Source organism: Limulus polyphemus, unplaced genomic scaffold, assembly GCF_000517525.1.
Source record: "Limulus polyphemus unplaced genomic scaffold, Limulus_polyphemus-2.1.2 Scaffold151, whole genome shotgun sequence".
Classification (NCBI taxonomy): Eukaryota; Metazoa; Arthropoda; class Merostomata; order Xiphosura; family Limulidae; genus Limulus; species Limulus polyphemus.
The window spans coordinates 808248-829656 of NW_013665761.1; the positions used below are offsets into that span (position 1 = coordinate 808248).

The 21409-nt window shown below is 31.8% G+C and overlaps 1 protein-coding gene across 1 annotated transcript in view; it reads left to right on the forward strand.

The window, feature by feature from the left end:
- The window catches only part of LOC106476016 (hemicentin-1-like), a 209307-nt gene extending 189826 nt beyond the window's left edge, over window positions 1-19481 (forward strand). Inside the window, exons 13-16 of the mRNA XM_013936691.2 lie at window positions 3453-3544; window positions 15805-15935; window positions 17172-17254; window positions 18818-19481. Of these exons, the coding sequence (XP_013792145.2) occupies window positions 3453-3544; window positions 15805-15935; window positions 17172-17201 (253 nt within the window). The 3' untranslated portion in view covers window positions 17202-17254; window positions 18818-19481. The remainder of the gene's footprint in view (window positions 1-3452; window positions 3545-15804; window positions 15936-17171; window positions 17255-18817) is intronic.
- Window positions 19482-21409: the final 1928 nt, after the last annotated feature.

The window sequence follows — 21409 nt, forward strand, 5'->3', positions numbered from 1 at the left end:
CATGCAATGCATACTCTCTGAATAACATTTTGAATGATGCAGTCTACTGTTACACTGTAGTAGGTATATTCTTCGACTTAATTCTCAGTATCTAAGTCCGCTTCTCTATTTGAAATCATCAGGAAGTATTGGTACAACATTTTTATCGGTTAACTGTGTAGCTATTCAATGACATGCAATGGGAAAGTATAAGTAATAATGTTCATGCAATCTGACATTAGCTGAGAGAGATTTACATTACTTTGGTCTTCATTATAGAAAACAATAATCTCTCATGCTCAGAGGAACAGTAAAGATACTAAGTTCCAAATTTATGTCTTTTCTTATGATTTGGCATAACTTTTTGAGATCAAACTCGCCAGGAAGCAACTGGAAGACAGTTATTATCTCACATCTCAAGCTATTCTGCAACTACAAACAAAAAAAATTCCTTCACCTGTACAGGGCCACTGAAAACATTGCAAAGATATTGGTGGCGTAAGGGAACTTGAAGAAAAAAGAAACTCACCGAAAATGTTTCGCAAGAACATTAGATTTACTTAATAAAAATAAGACATTTTTTATACTAAAGTTGTATAAAGATATTCGTGATTCATAGCAGAACTTCAGGATAAATTTCTTTAACAAAATTGTTGACACAGCCACTCCAGAGAATCAGGTTATTGTTCTGTTTCCTGTACTTCTTGCTGACTTGTCAAAAATTGTACTAAGGAACTTGCTGAAACATTTGATGGATTTTCAATTCGTCTACGAGTTAGCGAGACAACTGATAGTGGAACAAATGTGTATGATAATTTTCAGGTCCTCTCGCGAATTCTACTGACTTTGCTCATTATTGTTGCTAGTGGATTAATATGCTTTTCCAAATTCAAATAAGTTAAATATCTGAGGTCAATCATGACAGAAATAAAGCTTGTTGAACTGGCAACAATTTCTTCAAGCATTAAATTGCACAGAAATTGGAGATGATGCAAGCAACATGTTAAATTTCCGTATCTGTAATATTCTGAACTCATTTTGTAGTCATATGCTAACTATTACTTTAATATGTACTCAGGTTTTGATAAGTAAGTACATATTATTACATCTGCTTTGTAGTCCTAAGGAATTGAAAGTAAAATTAAGGAAGTAAAACCTTGCCTAGTATCGGTAAACTAGCTAGCTACGCCTTTCTTCCTTTTACTGCCTAATTGTACACTCTGTAGTAACCTGCTATATGTTTTTTATTTTTAACTCTCTTAGCTTTTATGTTTCACTAAGTGCAAAATCCTTCCTAAAACTGTTTGTAAATGGTTAGAAGTAATTTTAAATGTGGAATATTGGGAGCTTGAGTACACGTCTGCTCCTAAATTCTCTTTTTTAATTTTCTGATTAGAAGTTTAGCACTGATTTTATTTCACATGTGAGCTTGCAATAGAGGTTAAATATGATTAATGGTATATCACCATCGCTGTGTAGTGTTTTTCTAAAATTTTACTTTCTACGCACTGTTACTTAAACCCTAGGTTTATTTATGTGTCTTTATGTTCAGCGCTGTCTTGAATTTGGTCGAGTAGTATGATAATCCTCTAAGATAAGGTAATATCTCTGTGTTACAATCTTTTTTACCTTAGACACGCTTTCCAGTGATAACTCTATGGGGTTATAAGGCTAAAATCGGGTTTCGACTTCCGTGGTGGAAATAGCTCAGGTAGCCAGTTGCTTAGCTTTATGTTTAACTACAAAACTTTTATATAAAATTTATATAACTGATATGTTATATATACGTTTACTGACTTTATTCCATTTGCTAACAGGAGTTGGCACACAAGTTTAACAGCATTCTCCGTTTTTATAAGACACTGTCACTACCTTATTAAAATTAATTTATGTTATTTATCGTTCCCGAAGGCCTTAAAAAATTTGATGCATTTCTCACAACGGATTTTTTTTTCACAGAAGAGAAGATAATTTACCGCGTAATGTTATTCTAGTTGTCACTAAGCGATTACACGTAGTCGGACACAAAACCTAAATCTCCTTACAAGAATATACAACTTTAAGATCCATAGGCTTAACGTACCGCTGTCATTTTGTTTATATTAGGACTTCACTCATTCTACATATGGGTTGTCTTCTCTTAGCCGTTCCTAATTTGGAATGAAAAACTAAAGGAACAGCAACTTGCCAGCAGCACCAATCGACAAAACTTGGACTTCTCTTGTGTAACAGAAAACAGAGAACTTACCATCAATCTCACAACGCATCCATAGCTTTAGAATGCGGAGATATTTGATATTATTATTATTATTTTGTAATAAGTTTTGAACCATGAAATCGCCGGATTCACAGTCTGGGAAAATACCCTGATTCACGCTCGTGTCATAGTGTCAGTTATCTCAATGATTATGAGTGTATCTAAATATTATGTTAAAGTATATGCTAATATGTAATTTTTTGACACATCTAGTGCTTCACTGACATTTATTCGAAATTGATATTAGAGAAAATTACTGTGCTTTTCTCTTATACAAGTAGTCAACTTTAGCCAAATGGATTGTGTCAAGGCGCAAAATAATTTCTATGTTGGAAAACTAGGGGAAAATTGTAATGCTCTTTGTTTATTTGTTTGTTTCGTTTTAGAGGAAAGCCATATTGGGCTATCTGCTGCGTTCACTGTGAGTAATCGAACCCCTGATTTTAGTGCTGTAAGTTCGTACACTCACCGCTGTCCCATCTGAGGACGAAAATGGTAATGCAGATAAAATATGTTTCGCAAAAAATACTGAATGCAATTTAATTTAATGTTTTTAGCGTTATAAGTGCTCAGATTTACCGCTGAGCCACTGAGGGGGTAGTTGAATGAAGATAATTCATTCAAAGCTGGTGTAAAATAAATAGCTATCACAAACTTAACGGAAATAGTTTTTCTTCATTTATTGAACTTGTCTGTCGAATGTATTCTATTTTTATTTCCTGACCTTTTCTTGCGTAGAAGAAGTTAACCTTCCGTGCTGTTGATTTCCGGCCATTAAGATCTGCCCCTTAATTTACTGACTGGAGATGGTTGTCTAAGGCAACTTTAATCAGCAAAAACGATCCAGTTTCAATACTTAAATGTATATTAATTCTTCAACATAACTTGATGAGCATATATTTTGCGATAAACAATGATTATACGTGATAAAAATTGAAAGAACTAACTTCCACATTAGCTACTTTTCTGAATAGTAATATTAAACTAGCTCAGTGTATAAACAGGTCAGTGGGAAATCACATAAGTTTAAAATATGTATTAACTAACCGCGAACTTAAAGCGAATTTATTGTTTTAAAATACTTTAATAAGTAACCTATAACTTGTAATTGTTCGATAACTTTACTCATGGGATTGTACAACTTGCAGTTTTGCCTGTATATATGCATACAGTATGTATAAGTGTTTATGCATGTAATTATATATATATATTGTAGGCATTGTTCAAATTGCGAGTGGAAAGGCTCTACGACTATCGAAAGTGATTCGAAAGATTCCCTTGAAGAAAAATGCCCTGATGTAATACCAGGTACGTTCATTCTACTATATCACAGATAGCTTAAACTATATGATTTTTAAAGTTTGTTAATGGAATCTTTTATTCATGTTTTCTTCTCTCGTCATAACGGCATCTGTGCTGTGTTCATAAGCACCCACCAATATTTTTAACAACGATTTCTACATTTTCAGCTGTCACTTGTCTTTTGTCGACTAATATACTGCACTTTATAAGGTATACAGAGTGTTAAGGACGTTTTATTAACACGATTTTGAAAATGTGAATCACAAAGTCATGTGACAACTAGAGCCATTATAAAGTCGCCATTATGGAAGATCATGTATCAGAATTGTACAAACATTGGTTACCTGTGAGAAGGGTAAGTAACAGCCTTTCCGATGACAAACATTTATTACCTGTGAGACGAGTATGTAACAGCCTTTTTGACGACAAACATTGATTACCTCTGAGAAAGGTATGTAACAGCCTTTCCGATGACAAACATTTATTACCTGTGACAAGGGTATGTAACAGCCTTTCCGATGACAAACACTGATTACCTGTGAGAAGGGTAAGTAACAGCCTTTCCGATGACAAACATTTATTACCTGTGAAAAGGGTAAGTAACAGCCTTTCCGAAGACAAACATTGATTACCTGTGAGAAAGGTAAGTAACAGCTTTTCCGATGACAAACGTGTATTACCTGTGACAAGGGTATGTAACAGCCTTTCCGATGACAAACATTTATTACCTGTGACAAGGGTATGTAACAGCCTTTTAGATGACAAATATTACTACTCTCAGACCATGAAGATGTAAGAAAGGATATTCAGAATTTCCATGATAGAGATATTCCTTGTTCCTGACGGCTTTGGAAAACAAGAGAATTTAGATTAAATTGGGGTTCCAAAAAAACCATCCAGAAAAAGACCTGTGACAAGTCGTACCCTAGCTGTAGTAAGCAAAGTGTGGTGATTTGTAACGAGTGCGAATCCACGAACACAATAGCTAGTGGCAACAGCCGTCCACGTGCCTTAGACACGCAACACAATCAAGAAGAATATCCATCTGGAAAGTGATATAATTCACGTGTACGCAGGCTGCTCTCACGACACGTAAGTCTAGCGATTTGTCGTCACAGCTCTCGTGAATAGTCTGCGTAGGAAAAAAAGAAAAAGAAAACTTGTATGTGCTTTAAGCTACCATTTTTCTGATCGATTATTTTTTAATATACTTTTTCAAAAACATCAAAAGTATTATTCTGGCAGGTTTTTGTGGCATTGTATGAACAAACAAATTGTCAAAAAAGTATAGATTTAAATGTTTCCGAAATCCTTTAAATACTGAGAAACGGATTAAAACAATACAACGAGCTTGGTCGTCTATGCCATTAATTATGTGGTAAGTGTTAATATTAATACATCTGTTAACATTTTATTTAATATCATATATTCATAACCAAAATCGTATCTGTGGTAACAAGTATAGAAAGTATTAGTCTAGTTGGTATAAATAGTTTGGTAATGGAAAAATCTAGTTAATGTATTATAACGTTTTCCTAAAATTTTGTTATTAATGAGTAAGTTTAGCTGTTAATGTTTTGTTTTATTAATTCTAATTTAAACTTACAGAGCTCTGTAGGAATAGTTTTGACTACTTCTACTGTTGAACAACTTCTTTTATATGTCTGAATTACAATATATGTTCTTAAAGTTTTATGTGATGAATATAACGCTCAAAATATTTTGTAGAGATTTTTGTTATATGTTGAGGTTTGAAAGGCAGTACTAGTACTGTGATTAAGCCTGTTAAAACTTTTTCAGAAATTGACTTGTATTTTTATGGTGTTTACGGCTGTTAGAAGCATGTGAAGATAGATTACAATTATACTTGTCATAAAGCATTAGAATTAGGCTTATTACATTTGTAAGCACTACATTCTTAATCTAGTCCTTTAGAAATTTCCAAGAATTAGAGGAATGTGTAATAATAGTATTACAACCATACTATATTTGTCATATCCACTACCGACGACGCGTTTTACTCAACACAGATCTCTTCAGACTTCCTGGGTTACAACGTATTAGCCATTTGATACAATAACAATTGTTATGATGAGTACTATTATTATTATACATTCTTCTAATTCTTGAAAAATGTAGTGTTTTAAAATGTAATAGGCCTAGTACCAATGTTTTAAGATAAGTATAATTTCAATTTGCTTATATTTTCTGTCAGATATTGAAATCTAAAATTAATACCAGAACTTTTATAATTATATCATGATTTTGCTGAATGATCAAGTTACTTCTGCATGCAGCACTACAAATATAAATGTAGAGCTGAGTATTTAAGCATAAGAGAGAAGTGTTGGATTTGAATCTTGCAAATGTGTTTTTCGTAATTTCTAACTATGTAATCAAAATTTCAACTGTTCTTAGAATGTGATTACAGTTAAGAAATGATAATGCTATGTCTAACCATGGCAGATTATTTTACTTATTTATTCTATTACTTATTTATAGGTAATCTTTTACTTGTTTCAAATCATGCAGGCTATATTCCGACTTTGGTCATTTAATAAAAAAAAAAGGGGTGAAAAACGTAAGGCCAGATATGAAAGGACTGCTAAACGTCTAAACAGTCACCTAATTCCATAACTTGCGAGTGAAGGGTTGTCATAACTATCAGTGGTTATTACAAATGATGCAATAGTTAACAAAACACGGTGATAGATGAAGTGCACAGAAAATGCATAGTTCTTTAAAAAACTCAACTACTCCATGAAATACGGTGCTTACAAGAAGAAAATTAATTATTAAACATAGATTTAGCCAAACTAATTTTATGAAACACACACAGACTGATCTAAAAGTGAAATGTTATACAGGTCTACCAAATGCACCTGCTGTAAATTTGATTTTGGAGTTAGTACAATGTAACCTCAAAAATATCCAGGTAAACTGAATGTCGTGATTAATTATTACTCATGTTAATGCCACCAAAGTTAGGATTGCCAAATGGAGATTTGTGAAACAGATTCGACATTTTGCAACATCATGTCTCAGAAGTATTTTACAAATGAGCTGAAGTTATGACAGAAACATAAAAAACTGTTTGTTTGACTTTCTGGGAATTATTCAACAAACAATCTTCCTAAACTATTCCACAAAGCTTACCTCAAATTTCGTATGATTATACAGTGCACAGAAATATACCAAAAAGATCTGATCACAAAAACTTAAACTTGAAGCAACTATAAACACCATAATAATTTAAGGTTTTTAGCTGGTATCACTGAACTGCAGCAAGATCATCAGTCTCAAAATGTTGAAGTGGCCAACTGTCAGATATGAAGCTCACAGAAGAATAAGAATTTTACATTTTTTATTTTAGTTGTTTTTGTTTATTTTACAGCAAATCTACATTGAGCTGTCTGCTGTATACAGCGCGGGGAATCAACCCCTTCTAACATTATTGGTCCGTAAACCTTCCGCTGTCCCACTTGAGGACTTTAATTTTGGACAGTACGTATTACTTGATGGAGATCTTTAATATCTGAAGATTTGGTTATTTACTAAAGATAAATGACAGCTTTGTATACAAGAAGGGGAAGCATAAAGACAATTGGATCGTGTAAGAATACATGCTAAAGAGCTATCCGCAGAATATTGTTTTTAAACGTATTCAATGTGAATAAAGAATTTCATTCACGTCACATGGTGATGGCATATATGCCTCGTGCACAGAACTGATAAATCTTCAGCCAAGGCATTTTTCTAAAAAAATATTGACTAAACATTCCATCACTGGAGAAATTTATATTACATTAATGTGTAGTTACTCATATCAGTATTTGGCCATTTTTAGGTAACATTATATTTTTGCATTTATGAAGTCAAAATAAATTTTGAGTTATTTTATATTACTTGATATCACAGTAATCAGGGTTCAAAATATTTAATGCTCAATATGGTCACTGAATGATCAACGTTTCTTAAGTTTAATTAATTAAATACGTTTCTCATCTACTTTTATCTGTATTATTCATATATTGTATAATACCATCATTATAATTTTGGTTATTTGTTTTAACCGTTTGTCCAGAAAAAAAAATGTTATGCTTATTAGCCATGTTACAGTTTCCATGTATGTATGTTCTGGTACGTTTCCTATGAAGTTTCTGCTTTGAGACTACAAGGTGAGCTGGGCGACGTTTCCATAATCCTTCGTTTGCTCTCATCAGGTCTGCTACATATTACGGAAACGTCGTTAAACACATTAGTTTCAAGACAGCAAGTCCGAGGAAAACTATCAGAACATTATATCACAACTGCCTCCAGAAAATTCTTCAAAGAAATCTCTAGGTATTTTGGTTACGAGATTTCTCGTTTCAACTTAATTTTGAAGACGAATATAAACATTAATAATTTTTGCTTCTTATACTAAAGGAATGACATTGAAGTTCGGTCTAAAATAGAAAAGGACTATTATTGAAGACAATAGAAAGTAATTTTATGATAAACCTAGCATATTCCCGTTGGTACAATCCAGCAGTAAATTTTCTAAACTGATGATGAATAAATAAAAAATGTGCAGTTAACTTAGTGCTTTGGACCACAGTGTCTACGAAATACGATTGTCTAATGGATAGTTTACAACTTTATTTTGTCAGTCCTTGTGTAGTTTCAATAAGGAAAATTGCATTGTGTTTGTTTATAAGTAAAGAAGACTCACTGTAATGCATTGTTGGCAAAAATATTTGGTTACGATGCAGTGGGTGCATCCACCACAATAGACCACTCAGATTCGCGAAGTAGCCTCGTTTTTTTTTTTTCTCGCTGTATGCCACTGTTCCTTGTCATTCAACTAATCGCAAGAAAAGACCGCTACCAAAATGAGTGCTTTTTGACAGATGTCATTTCTATACAAAGTGTCAAAATGGGGATATTCAAATCAATTTTTTTTTGGCATGTTACAATACAATCTTGCATGTATGTAATACCGACAAGAGAAACAAAATAAAGAAATATATATAAACCAAAAAAATAACAAATGTATTTTCAAATACGTTCCTCTCTTTATGCGTTTTTTATTCGTTCATGCTCCTATCTTCAAAATATTTCTTTCAGTCAGTCAACAGAGGATGTCCCGTTTTCTTTATGAAATTTTCTCAGAAAAATAAATATTTTTGTTCTAATTAGTTTTTCTCAGATTGGCTGTTCAGCACCTACGAAGACTGACGGATAGATGTTGATATTGATATGAAATTTTAGGTATTGCAAAAAAATAAAATGATTTTCCTGTAATGTACTTTTGAAAAGAAGCATTTGATATATGTATTTTTTTCTACGATTAACGGTTCAAGAGATACAGATATTTCGCTATTATATATATATATATATATATATATATATATATGTGTGCTTAAAAAAGTGTAAATTATCTGGAGTATTTTTAACACTTTAAGTTTTCAATCATTACATGATCATTTGGAATCCTCATGAAGTACATTTATACATCTTCTATTATTTTTGTTTTGCAAGTTTTGTTAGAGCTTGTTATTTTAGAATTTGGAGGCTTCACACAAACACGAACATACCGTATAAAGAATTTTTCAATAAGATTAGGTTCCAATTTAGTCTGTCACAATTCCAGTAACGCAAAATTTGTTGTAAAATGTAACATGTCTACACCAGTAAATTATAAAGTTTTACATCAAAAGGAATTTTTAAAATGTACAGTTGTTTCTTTGTGTATATTACTAAGTAACAAAGGTTTTGTGTTATTAATATTTGAAATTCTTCTACTTATAATATTTATGACCAAGTTTAAGTTGACCTACATTATTCAGACAAAGGTCATTTTCCTCCACCTGGTCATTAGGTTGTGCTCCTTGTGTTTACGTAGACATTTGATTTTTTTCATCCGTGTTCCACAAAAAGCTACATGTCCTATATCCATCTGGAGATACCAAATAATAAATAATCTGTGCTGAAGAAAAAACCAGACTGTGAACATTTAAAGTTGCTTTCTGACAACTATATTTGTTCTGCGTATTATTTTACAGGTAATTTCTTCATTTTTCAGGCCACATGCCACAGTAGGTGCAAATGATATGTCGGGTTTAAATCCTATTTTTCACATTGTCTGGAGCTTGGTACTAGGCTTATAAAAGAGCTTGTAATTCGGCTACACTTATATGCATATCGAAAAGTACAATAGATCTGTTGCCCTCTTAATTTTCTAATAACTTGGGCTTGTTGTGCTTTTACTGTGTATGAATTCAACACACACACACACACTATATATATATATAATGGAAAACACACCTTAATCAAAACTCTCAACAACAAAACAAAGTCACTAGGGCACAGGCTTTATAAAATGTGAGATATAAGATGTATCCTAGTTTTGGAGATGACTGCAGAAGTAGAATCCACATAGCGGTGTGGATATACAGTCTATGAGTCTTTAATCTTCGTTCGCAAGGCTTCGCATGTATAGAAAATAATAATAAGAGAGCAAGATGTGGGTGTTCAAGCCAACAACGTCCCACATTTATACCATCCTTACTATCAGTTGTGGGAAGATTACAGCTCTTAAAAGAAAAGAAGTGCAAAATAAATAAGAAAAACGGAAAGGAAGAGCCCTACCATTGAGGGTGGTGAGAAATAAAACCGTTATATATACGTATATATGCATTAAGTATTCAAACCGAATGAAATTAGATGTGTGTAGCTTTCAGTGTGCAAAGACGATTAAATTACGGGATCTTCTGCATTGCATGACTCATCCTTCTTCTGATGTTGATCCCGTCTCAGAATCTGATTGATTTAGACTAATAAAGATCATAACATTTGAACGAACTGACTTTAAGCTGTCTGAGACTTGATTTACAATGTTAAACAGGTGTAGGTAACCTAAATTATTGCAACCGCATGATTTTTCTTTCTTTTTCAGTTCCCGATCTCTAAGAGTATGATATTTCAGTTTTTCCGAAAACTAGTGTACCGTTTGCTACGTCCGTGCAGAATTTTACTTCCAAGTCTGAGGCTCGCTTAAAATCTAGACATTATTGTTACAATGTGATAACATGTTTCACCAAGTTATAAAATGCACAAAAAAGTATCTTATAATCATCATAACAAGTACGACATCATCATAAGGCAAAAAAAGTTATAGATTAATATACTTCTCGAATTATGAATTTCTTTAAAATATCTACTACTACTAATACTTTAAATTTTCAACCCATATATTAATACTATTATCGTTTAGGATAAAAAGGACAACATCTGAATCCAGATGCTACCACATGTCATAAACTAACTAATTTATTCATAATGCTATGGCCAACTAGTGCCGCAGATACAATGTTCAAACATCATAATTCCCTGGTGCATGTTAACTAGTATCCAATCTTCATGGTGTTTGTCAAAACTTATTTAAGAAGACAAACTTTTTTCACGATTGAAGCATAGATTAGTTTCGAATCTTTTATTAATCTGAACATTTTATCAACATCACAACACTTAACAGTTTACATGTCGCCAGATCCGAAGAAACTGTAAACTTCCATAGGTTTGTAAACCTTAAGTATGTCGACTGTATATGCACCAAGCGTTTTGATAATGTATCGATAGATGTCTCCAAACTCAATATTTGATCGTTTAAAAAACATACTGTTTCCATTCGTTTCCTCGTATGGTATATTGATCAAGAAAGTTATACGACTTGCTAGGAAGATGAACCTTGATTCGTTACACATATCGTCTGCTAAATTCAATTCTTTAATGTGTGAAGAATACTATCCTCGATCCATCTTACCATTTTCTTAATACTGCGATATCGCGCGTTTGATCTTTACTCTATAGTATACTGTTCATGCTCATTGTAAAGACATTGTTTACTAACATCGCTAAGGTGTATTTGCTCAACTGTCGCATACTTCAAGCAGCTGAAGAATATAATGAGTATTCATGCTATTTCAAAAAGAGACATACTGGTCAAGTTCCGCATTTGTCTGTTGAAACAGGTGCCTGGAAACCGTTGTCTTCGTATATTAGATGGAACATGGAAAGCATGCAGAAAAGAGTAGTGATATTTTGAACATGAAACGATTATAACAGAGCTCTTTGCAATGGAAATTACGAGGCAGGGACATTGTTAATATGCACGATTGTTAGATAGATCATAAATGTATGTGTTGAAGGGGACTGTAACGACTTGGTGAGAGTCCAAATTCATATTATTATGACGTAATCAACCTTTGATATACTTCTAACTATAGCTTCCATAAAATATTTTGATCACGACAATAACATAACGTTTTTTCATCTTGAGAATAAATAAATAGTAACTTAATCTAATAAATATTCTTTTTTTCTTTGATATCATCATTTTTCTCTAATTTCGCTTCGAACCAACCCACATCTACTTTGTTCTAATGTCTGACAAGACTTTGTTAAAGAACTATGCCTTATTATACGTACAGCATTTCCTTAAATGTGAAGATCTCTTTACATTTCAAGACCAGATAGTGTTGCTGTTAAAGTGGTCTCTAAAATATGGTTTTATAAATCTGTATTTTCGACACTGTTCATTAAAGCGACTTTCATTTTGGCATTTGAATGACTTTGAATTTTAGTACTTTTTTCTGTTGAATGAATCAATTAATTAAATAAAAGTGGAGTCTCAGCTGTGGGCATATTTTTGATAGAATATGAATTAAACTTTTTGTGATGAAGTATAAATTCTATTAATTTGTCTTTAGCAAATTATCTTAAGCTGTGTTAAGATATAATAAACGAAGTAACTTTAAAACTTCTTGTTTGTTTGAATTTCGCACAAATCTACACGAGGGCTATCTGCGCTAACCGTCCCTAATTTAGCAGTGTAAAGCTAGAGGGAGGGCAGCTAGTCATCACCACCAAACTCTTGGGCTACTCTTTTACCAACGAATAGTGGGATTGACCGTCACATTATAACGCCCCCACGGCTGAAAGGGCGAACATGTTTGGTGGTATGGAGATTCGAACACGCGACCCTCAGATGACGAGTCGAGCCCGACTTTAAAGCTATCGAACTGTTAGTTTTAAGCAATAAAAAATTGTAACGCTAAACAAAGTAACGAATGTAGTTTTGACGATCAGAATTAATATTGCTAGCCACAAGTCGATGGACTTATGACCTATGGCTTTTAATGAAAAAAAACTAGTCTTTTTTTAATGATTTCTAATCTCAGGAACAAACAGACCTATTCTAATGTAATTTTAATATTCAAGTAGCAATACTTTCATTTATAATTGCTAGTACTTGACAAATAATTACAGGGCATCTAAAGGTGAGTAGTAGTCCTGGTATACTGAGGATGAGAATTTTTCTCTGATCTCAATTTATAGAAAGCCACAATATCAATTATGTTAGCACTAGCTTTACGATTACTATTCTATAGGAGCTATAGAATGAATAAAGACTATATTAAAAATAAGAAACGATATCCGTTCTTTTCAGAAGTAGAAAGATAGAGATTCCACTTTCTGGGATAACTTGAAATGAGGAAATGGTATACATAATTTATGTCAGTTAAGTGATTTTCAGGGAATATTCTTAGCTTTTGATTACATCAGACATTTGTCTAACTAGCTTGATATAAAGCTCTTGCTTATAATGATTACAATACATCAATTTGTTTGTTGAGTACTCTCGCTATTAGTTATATGTGTAATTGTAATCCAAATATATGTCACAAGGTTCGGCCAGATTAAAAGATTTAATTTGGTAATTAAAATCATATTAAAATAAAAATTCAAAATAATCCTTAAAATAGAAATACGTAATAACAGGTCTAGATGTATCAAACTCAAACTGGTAATGAAAGCAACATGAAGGAAGTAAAATATTCCTGACTTAGAAAAATAGATACAAACTATTTGTTTACTACATCCACTATAACCAATTCCTTATCTCACGCTGAGAACAGTGTTTAAGTTAGGTTTTCAAAAGGAAATATTAGAAGTACTTCAGTGATTTCTGATGTAAGGGATTAGAACAAAATAGGGACTATGTGAAACCACAAACATAAAAGTATGAAAAACAAAATGCTAAGAATAAAGAAAACAATATAAAAAAAAAGAAATTAACAAAATAATTTTGGAATTAAGATTCAATGTAAAAATACCAAAATTCGCCGATGAATACTATAAGTTGAAAATTAATTAAAACCGTATTAAAAATCATAATATGAATAATTAAAATATAAATAACTATAAAATAATGAAAACAGACACTCCTGAGGTAGTGATAAGATAATAGAGACGTTATGTACTTTTATGATAAGAAAAATTGCTGATGCTAGGGGTAACAACTGCTGTGGTGAACAAAATAAAAACTAAGTTATGTAAGAACGAAAGAATAATTACACAATTAATTTTAAGAAAGTAAAAAAAAATCAATAAGAAAGTAGCAAATTCGAAACATGGAAACTAGAATTCATTCACAGAATGGTTTTGAATGAAAGTTAGAAGTAGATAGCGAATTATAAGCTTTCATTTGAAGACAAAACAATGTTCTTAACAACGTTTATCATTCAAAATAATCATAAAAATCTAACCGTCGTTTATTACTTTTAAGCCCCCCAGTAGCACAGCGGTATGTTTGTGGGCTTACAACGCTAGAAACCGGGTTTCGATACCCGTGGTGGGCAGAGCACAGATAGCCCATTGTGTAGCTTTGTGCATAAATTCAAACAAACAAATATTACTTTTAAGTGCATTATTTCCTTATAATACGCCCCCAGTGCCACAGCGGGATGTCCGCAGATTTACAACGCTAGAAACAGGGTTTCGATACCTGTAGTAGACAGAGCACAGATAGTTCATTGTGTAGCTTTGTGCTTAGCTTTAAAATAACAAACAAACCTTATTATACTGAACATCTCAAAAAATCTAATATAAACTTTACCCATGGAACACTGGGAACTTCTTTCTCATCTAATATAAGACTACTTTTCACTTAATTCTAATAGAAAAGTTAAAGTTTAGTGTAATTTTAGGTTGGTTAGTTAAAGCTGTAACTGTTCGAAACTGCAGTTCTTAGTGTTTCATGTTCTAACTGACCATTAAGTATTTAATTATTTCTAACGAATCTCTAATATGTATGACATTTATACTACTATATGTCCTGTAAAGGCACAGCAAGGATTTACCTAAGAATTATATCAGAAGCACAAAGTTAGAGAATTTCTTAACATCAAGTATGAATTTCTTCTTCATCAACTGTACCTACTTTCAAGGATATCTCTAATTGTACACCTACAGCAAACAGAGAACCACATTTAGAGAGTTTGGGGCGTATTTTTCTCATACCTTTAAATTTTATTTTAGTTATTACGTTTTTGAATTTTATTTGTATGCAACAATATTGCTCTTTTATTTGAAAACAGCATTGTAAAAAACAACTAATGAAGTACTTTGGGCTATAATGTAGAAGTTACAGTCTGTGAAAAGCACATCTGATATGTACAGGAAGTTGGTCGAAAAGTACAACATATAAAAACTTACGTAAAATGGTATTGTCTATTTCCACAAATTGTGTTTATTTATAATCCGAGTCTTGGTCCCAAATCATATTATTTATAAAACAAAATAGTTCATAATATATTTTACGTAATCGCGGATAAGCTTAAATTTTCCATTGGTCACACATTTTAAAACAGGACAAGACAAACAGACATAACAGACCTAATCAATAAGCATAAAAAATGCTTGTAAAAAATTTCATCTAGTGATTATTCATATATTTATATTACAAGAAGTATATTACAAAAAATGAACATATACTATTTCTCTCGCCATGGTAATCCTCCAAAATACCATATTTAAGTACAGATTACAAGTTAACCTATTAAACGTCCGCATATTTTATTGAAATTTATAAATATAAATAAAAGTCCAATATTCAACACAAAAACGCAAATCGCAAAACACATATAAGAAACAGAAACATACACACCCATATATATTCTTAAAAGAAAGTGCAACACAAATCAAAGTTGCGTTCAGCAACATATTACATAGTTCACAACAGTTTCTGAATGCGAAAATTGTAACTGTATTCACTAAATATTTTAACTACGACGCCATCTAGGAGATTAGAGCATAAATCATCTGGAATTATTTTTGATTTTCTTGTATAGTTTGGAATATTTTCAGCATATTCTTATGAAATATTTATTTTCAATTTGTTTTAAAATCACTCACATCAGAAACTTTTATTTTCATTCCAGATGTCAAGTATTTGGAAGTTCCTTTTAGCAGCATTGAAAAAAATAGTGAGCCAACTAAAACTTCAATTCAAGAAGTTACGAAGGACAGCTTTTCAGCAACGACAATAAATGGGCAGAGCAAAAAACCTTTCGTATGACTTTTGAGCTATTTGATTTAATCAAAACTACATTTATGAGCTGTAAAATATTGTTATGTCAAAAATTATTATACCTATAAAAACATTATTAACACAGGATCTCTCCCTCACTCAAGGGCGAAGTAGTGTTTATGCAGCACAGTGCAACGAACAAGAAATTCTGACAATTGTTTGTTGGAGGTGTTGCACACGCCATTAGAAAGTCCAGGATCTGCTGTATCCAAACATGTATTTACTGGGTTTCGGAGTGATCGCACCACCTTATCAGCAACAATCACAACGTTCTTAAATAAAATTATGCGACCATTCTTTTCTTTTTGATGTTTTGTTCTTTATTTTCTGATCTGGCAGAAGGCTATTACTACTATCACTACCGTTGTTATCAGCACTAAATTTATTTTTGAGTTTCGCCATAGCATCTACTGTCCATCATGATTGCATCTACAGCGACTGCACGTATTGCAAGTCGAACATCTCAGAACTTTAGACGTGCAAGGAATAATGGTGATTGATACTGACATGCCAAAGATTAGCAAAGTTCCAGTCATGATCACTGTGGCTTGGAGCTATCTGTTGAAGATCTATTGGGATCTGATCTGAAAAACAGATGCAACGACGGGTGAAGAAGAATAAAGCTCACGTAGCGTTGGTTCACAATATGAAGTACAGTCATTAATTACGGGGTTTCTGCTGATCATGTAGCCAGCCATAGCTTGGTCAATTTTTTGCCCGATTTATAAACTTTAAAATGTAATCGTCATATCACACTGTATTCTACACTCTATACAAGTATAACTAAAATCAAAGAAATCGTGAGTTTTTTACGTCGGATCCCTGCCACCGAGACAACTCTGCTGGAGGGAGAAATCCTATATTAAAACAATGAAATCCATACTCTTTCAATGTTCGAACGAATTTCTGTATTCGATTGTATCTAACATTAATTTGTAAGTAAATATAACTACGTTTTAAAGATAAACCTTTGCAAAATATGATAGGTTGCATATTTTCGATCAATATTTCTTTCAATAGTCATTTTACCTCAAAATATGATTATATAAATCTTACTTAGACGTTTTAAATGCATGTTAAATGCATGATTCAATGTCAGTTATTTTACTCGTAACAGCAATTGCGCTAAACTTGTGTTTTATATATTTAAAATTTAACCGTTAAATGTTTTGAAAAAACACTTGGCTTTGACTATCAAATGGTTTTATTTCTATTTAGCAAAACTATATGCAAGAGACAGTGACTTAGAATAAATTCTCCAAGGGAAGTCTTGAAGGGACATTCTAAGACAGAAATTTTAAGTAAGTAATTAATCCATTGTAATTTAAAATGTCAAAGGTAATATATTTTTATAAAGATCAATGAAAATCTTAAACTCCTCATTAGTCGCATATTAAGTACATATAAGCTTTAAATATATTTATTCTACTAAAGAACCCATATTGAAATTGGAGTTTTTTATGTTAAAAAATAAAACCACCTATATATATCTATGGAAAACATTTTCTTCAAAACACTATCAGTTGTATTTCGAATAGAAGAAAATATGCCTTCATTGAAAAACAGAAAATACGGGATTGCTGTTGTTTGTTTATTTATTTATTCTTACTGATTTCATGTGTTTTAATTAATGCCAAAATATTGTCTCAATAATCAGTAAGTTTTCAAAAACTAACCGTATTTAATCTTACATTTCATTTCGAAAGGTAGGAAATCTATTGTCCACTTTATTCATTTTTCTGGTCGTGTAAATAACATATTATTCATGGTTACACTGATTATTTGTAAAATGTCAGAGAAAAAGTAAAATGGGTAAAAAATTAAACCAAATTTTTGTTTTCTTTTTGGACGATGTAACCTGTAAAAATTTGATCTTATTCTAAACATTTTCGATACCTTTAACATTCATCACTTGTTTCAGGTATAAGGCGCTCATAAATATTTGTGGCACAACTAATTGCTATATTTATATATAAAGAAGCGATAAAGGTTATTGGTATGTTTCATGTGAATAGATAAGGTAATAATATAGGATTTTTTTTGCCCTTCATTCTGATATTAAATGATAACCTCGAAAATGTCATATTGTTAACCAATTATCAAAAAATTCTTCTTTTTAGTAATAAAGTTACATTATACGTCAAATTATGTTATTTTTAGTTTTTCTTACACTGGAATATAATATATATTTTTAATAATCCTTGTTTCTTTGTTGTCAAGCAGAAAGATACACAATGTGATATTTGTGCTGTGCTCACCTTGGGTATCGAAACCCGATTTTTAGCATCTTAATGATTCTAATTGAAATTGAAATAGCAGAACTTGAAACATAACAGTGAGAAACCAAAACGTCTAAATACTACGATGTTACGACATTAATATGGAGCAAAACTGTTATTTTTCTAGTATCATGAGTTCCACACATAATTTATTTCGTCACTTTCGTCTAACCTTGGTATGTCTCTATACCTCTAAAATGTATATTGAAAAAGAAATATTCAGAGATAATAGACAAAGAAAAACAATTTATAACTTAATATGGCAGAGCATTTATACTGTAAAAATAGAATTATAGATAATGATATACATTGGTTACAGCAAAGGTTCCAAAAAAAGGTGGTCAGCGGGTCATATCATTACCCGAAAGCCTTACTCGCGGCTTACATTATGATCAGATATTGCAAAAGTAACCAAAACGACGTATTCCCCAGTATGCTCAGGCCCAGCCCTTGCCGATATGGTCATCATCTGAATTTCCTAGTGTGGAAAATAATTGAAAACTACTGCAACTTTAGTACGTATCACGATAGTTGAAGTTTTCTAATACGTTTCTAATCACTTACAGTATTCTCATTCTCTTGCAGATGTGTGAAGACATTTGGATCAGGAGTACCTAATAATTGGTGGAAGAATTCATGAATTATTGATAGGACGTCAAATCTTTCCCTTGAAAAATGATTTTAAGATTATGCTAAGTTTACAGTCTTATAAAGTGTTTACCTGTAAAATTAAGTTTACCTGTTTAATTAAGCGAATATTATTATATTAGGTGCATGTCATTATGTGTGCCTTGAAATTGCAACTGTATAAAGGTGTAAATGGAGCATACAATATTCAAATCCAAACATTCTTTTTATGGCATACACGCTATTTCTAAGACGGTTTACTTTAATTATTTTAGATTTTTATTCTCCATCAATATCATATCATAAAATATTTGTTGCAAGCAGTCTTGAGTTCTCTGTGTAAACACACCAAAACTTTTCTGATGTCACTGTAGCTGTTAAGTTGTAGTTCGTAAGTCATAACAAATATTCATGAGATATTCGCATATCTTGATAATGTAAACACGAATAGGAATGAAGAAATAAAGAAAGCAGACAAAGCCTTTTTATTTAAATTTTAAAGTGGGTATTAGGTTATGCTGTATAACAAGAGTGACACTATCAATATCTAATTACTCGGAAAATGTTCATAATAATTATATATATATAGGATTCTTTGTTCTTGTCTTGGCAACCATGTACGTATTTGTAGCTCAATAAAATCATTACATAAATGAAACTATGTTTGCCTTGTGTTTTCATATTTTATTTCTTTTATTAATTTTTTGCGGATACGTCATTATCTCCTCTTCTTAGCTTGTTTTAGCTTTTTATTCAAAGAAAACAATTTTTGAGTGGACAAATATTAAAGGGGAGTAACTTGTCAATTACAACCAAGATCGTTTTGAATTAGTTGGGTATTCATAATTTCCTGATCACGAAATATTGGATACTTTTTCTTCATTTCAGGTTTCTGTCTGTCGTTGTTGTTGATTTTTCAGAGCAAAGCTACACAATTGTTATCTGTGTTCTTCAACCGCAGGAAATTCAACCCCGAAGTTTAGCACCATTAGCTGTAAACTTACTGCTGACCTACCAGGCAATTTTTGTCTGTCAAACTGTAAATAAAACTGTAATTAAATATGGAAATTTTAAGAAACAAAATTATCTTCAATCTGGATGTAAGTAAACTCATATTGGTCACTAAATGAAAAATCACACTACCTAAGATACTATAATCTATTTAAATGAAACTTTTCTTGGCGTAAGGCCTGACATTGCCTGGTGGTTAAGGCACTTAACTCGCAATCTGCGGGTAGCGCGATCGAGCCCCATCACAGAACATGCTCGCCCTTGCGGCCGTATAGACCTTACAATGTTATTGTTAATCCTACTATTTGTTGGTAAGGCGTAGTCCAAAGTTGTGGATGAGCTGTGTTGATTAACTGCCTTCCCTCTAGTTCGTAAATTCGAAACTAGGGACAGCTAGCACAGATGACTCTCGATTAGAATTGCGCAAAATATAATATACAAACAAACAAATCATTAGCTTAACTAAAATCCAAATAACCTTGGTTAATGAAGAAATACATTGGAATGCTTGTTTACTGAATTATTTAGCTTTTTAATTATTGTGTATTTTAAGCTTTTTAAGATCGTCATATGTTATATGAAGGTATTTTATTAGTAGCTATTGGTTATTTACAAAAATGTAAGAAATTAAACCAATAAAACTTTAACATGGAAGTTACTTGAGGTGTAATGCAGCCTTCACTCTTGATGGTTGTTTTAGTCAGACGTAAACTAAACACATATGTTTGCCTATATCCTATATATGTTTGCATATCCTAAATAGTGAAAGTGTTTATATGATGCTTGAACTGAACTTTAGTTTTAAAAGCAAATATGTTATATTTATCATCAAACACTGTAATGTTTTTCTAAATAAAACTAACTTATTTAACAGTACGAAATAATGAAACTATTCATATAATTCCCAGTTTTTGCTATATCCTTCTACAGTATTTGTATTTTAAATAACTATTTGTTTTAACACGAAAACGTTTTAAAACTAAATAAAACATATTATTTAAACTCTATCCTGCTCACTATATTCTGTAATACGTAAATATATTTTACAATAGGTTGAACTGAATTTATTAATTACAAGAAAGTATCATTCAGAACTCTCAGATCGTTGAAGAATGGATTATGCAAGTTTTTTTTTGTTATTTTTTTCTAGTTTTATAAGCTAGTGTTTTGTTGTTGTTGTTGTTGTTTTTGTCAACTACAAAATACATGCAAGTCAATAAATCAAAATATCCAGAACTTCTCAGTCACAATATATTTTATGGCACATGGAATCAAATATGCTACTTATTCTATTCTGATATAAGATATGAAGGCAGAAGCTAGTGCGAATGAACCTCTATCAAAACTTTATTATAATCTTAAGAAGATTTTCCTTTACTACTTCTCCGATTCCCAGATAATGTCATAAAAAAAGTCTGTATGCGGTTTGGTGCAAGTTAACATAAGTGACAAACTAAGACAGCTGTTTCTATGAAACTCCTACAACAGCTGTTGATGACTTTGTTTAGAACATTAAATCTAAATAACCATTGTGTCAGC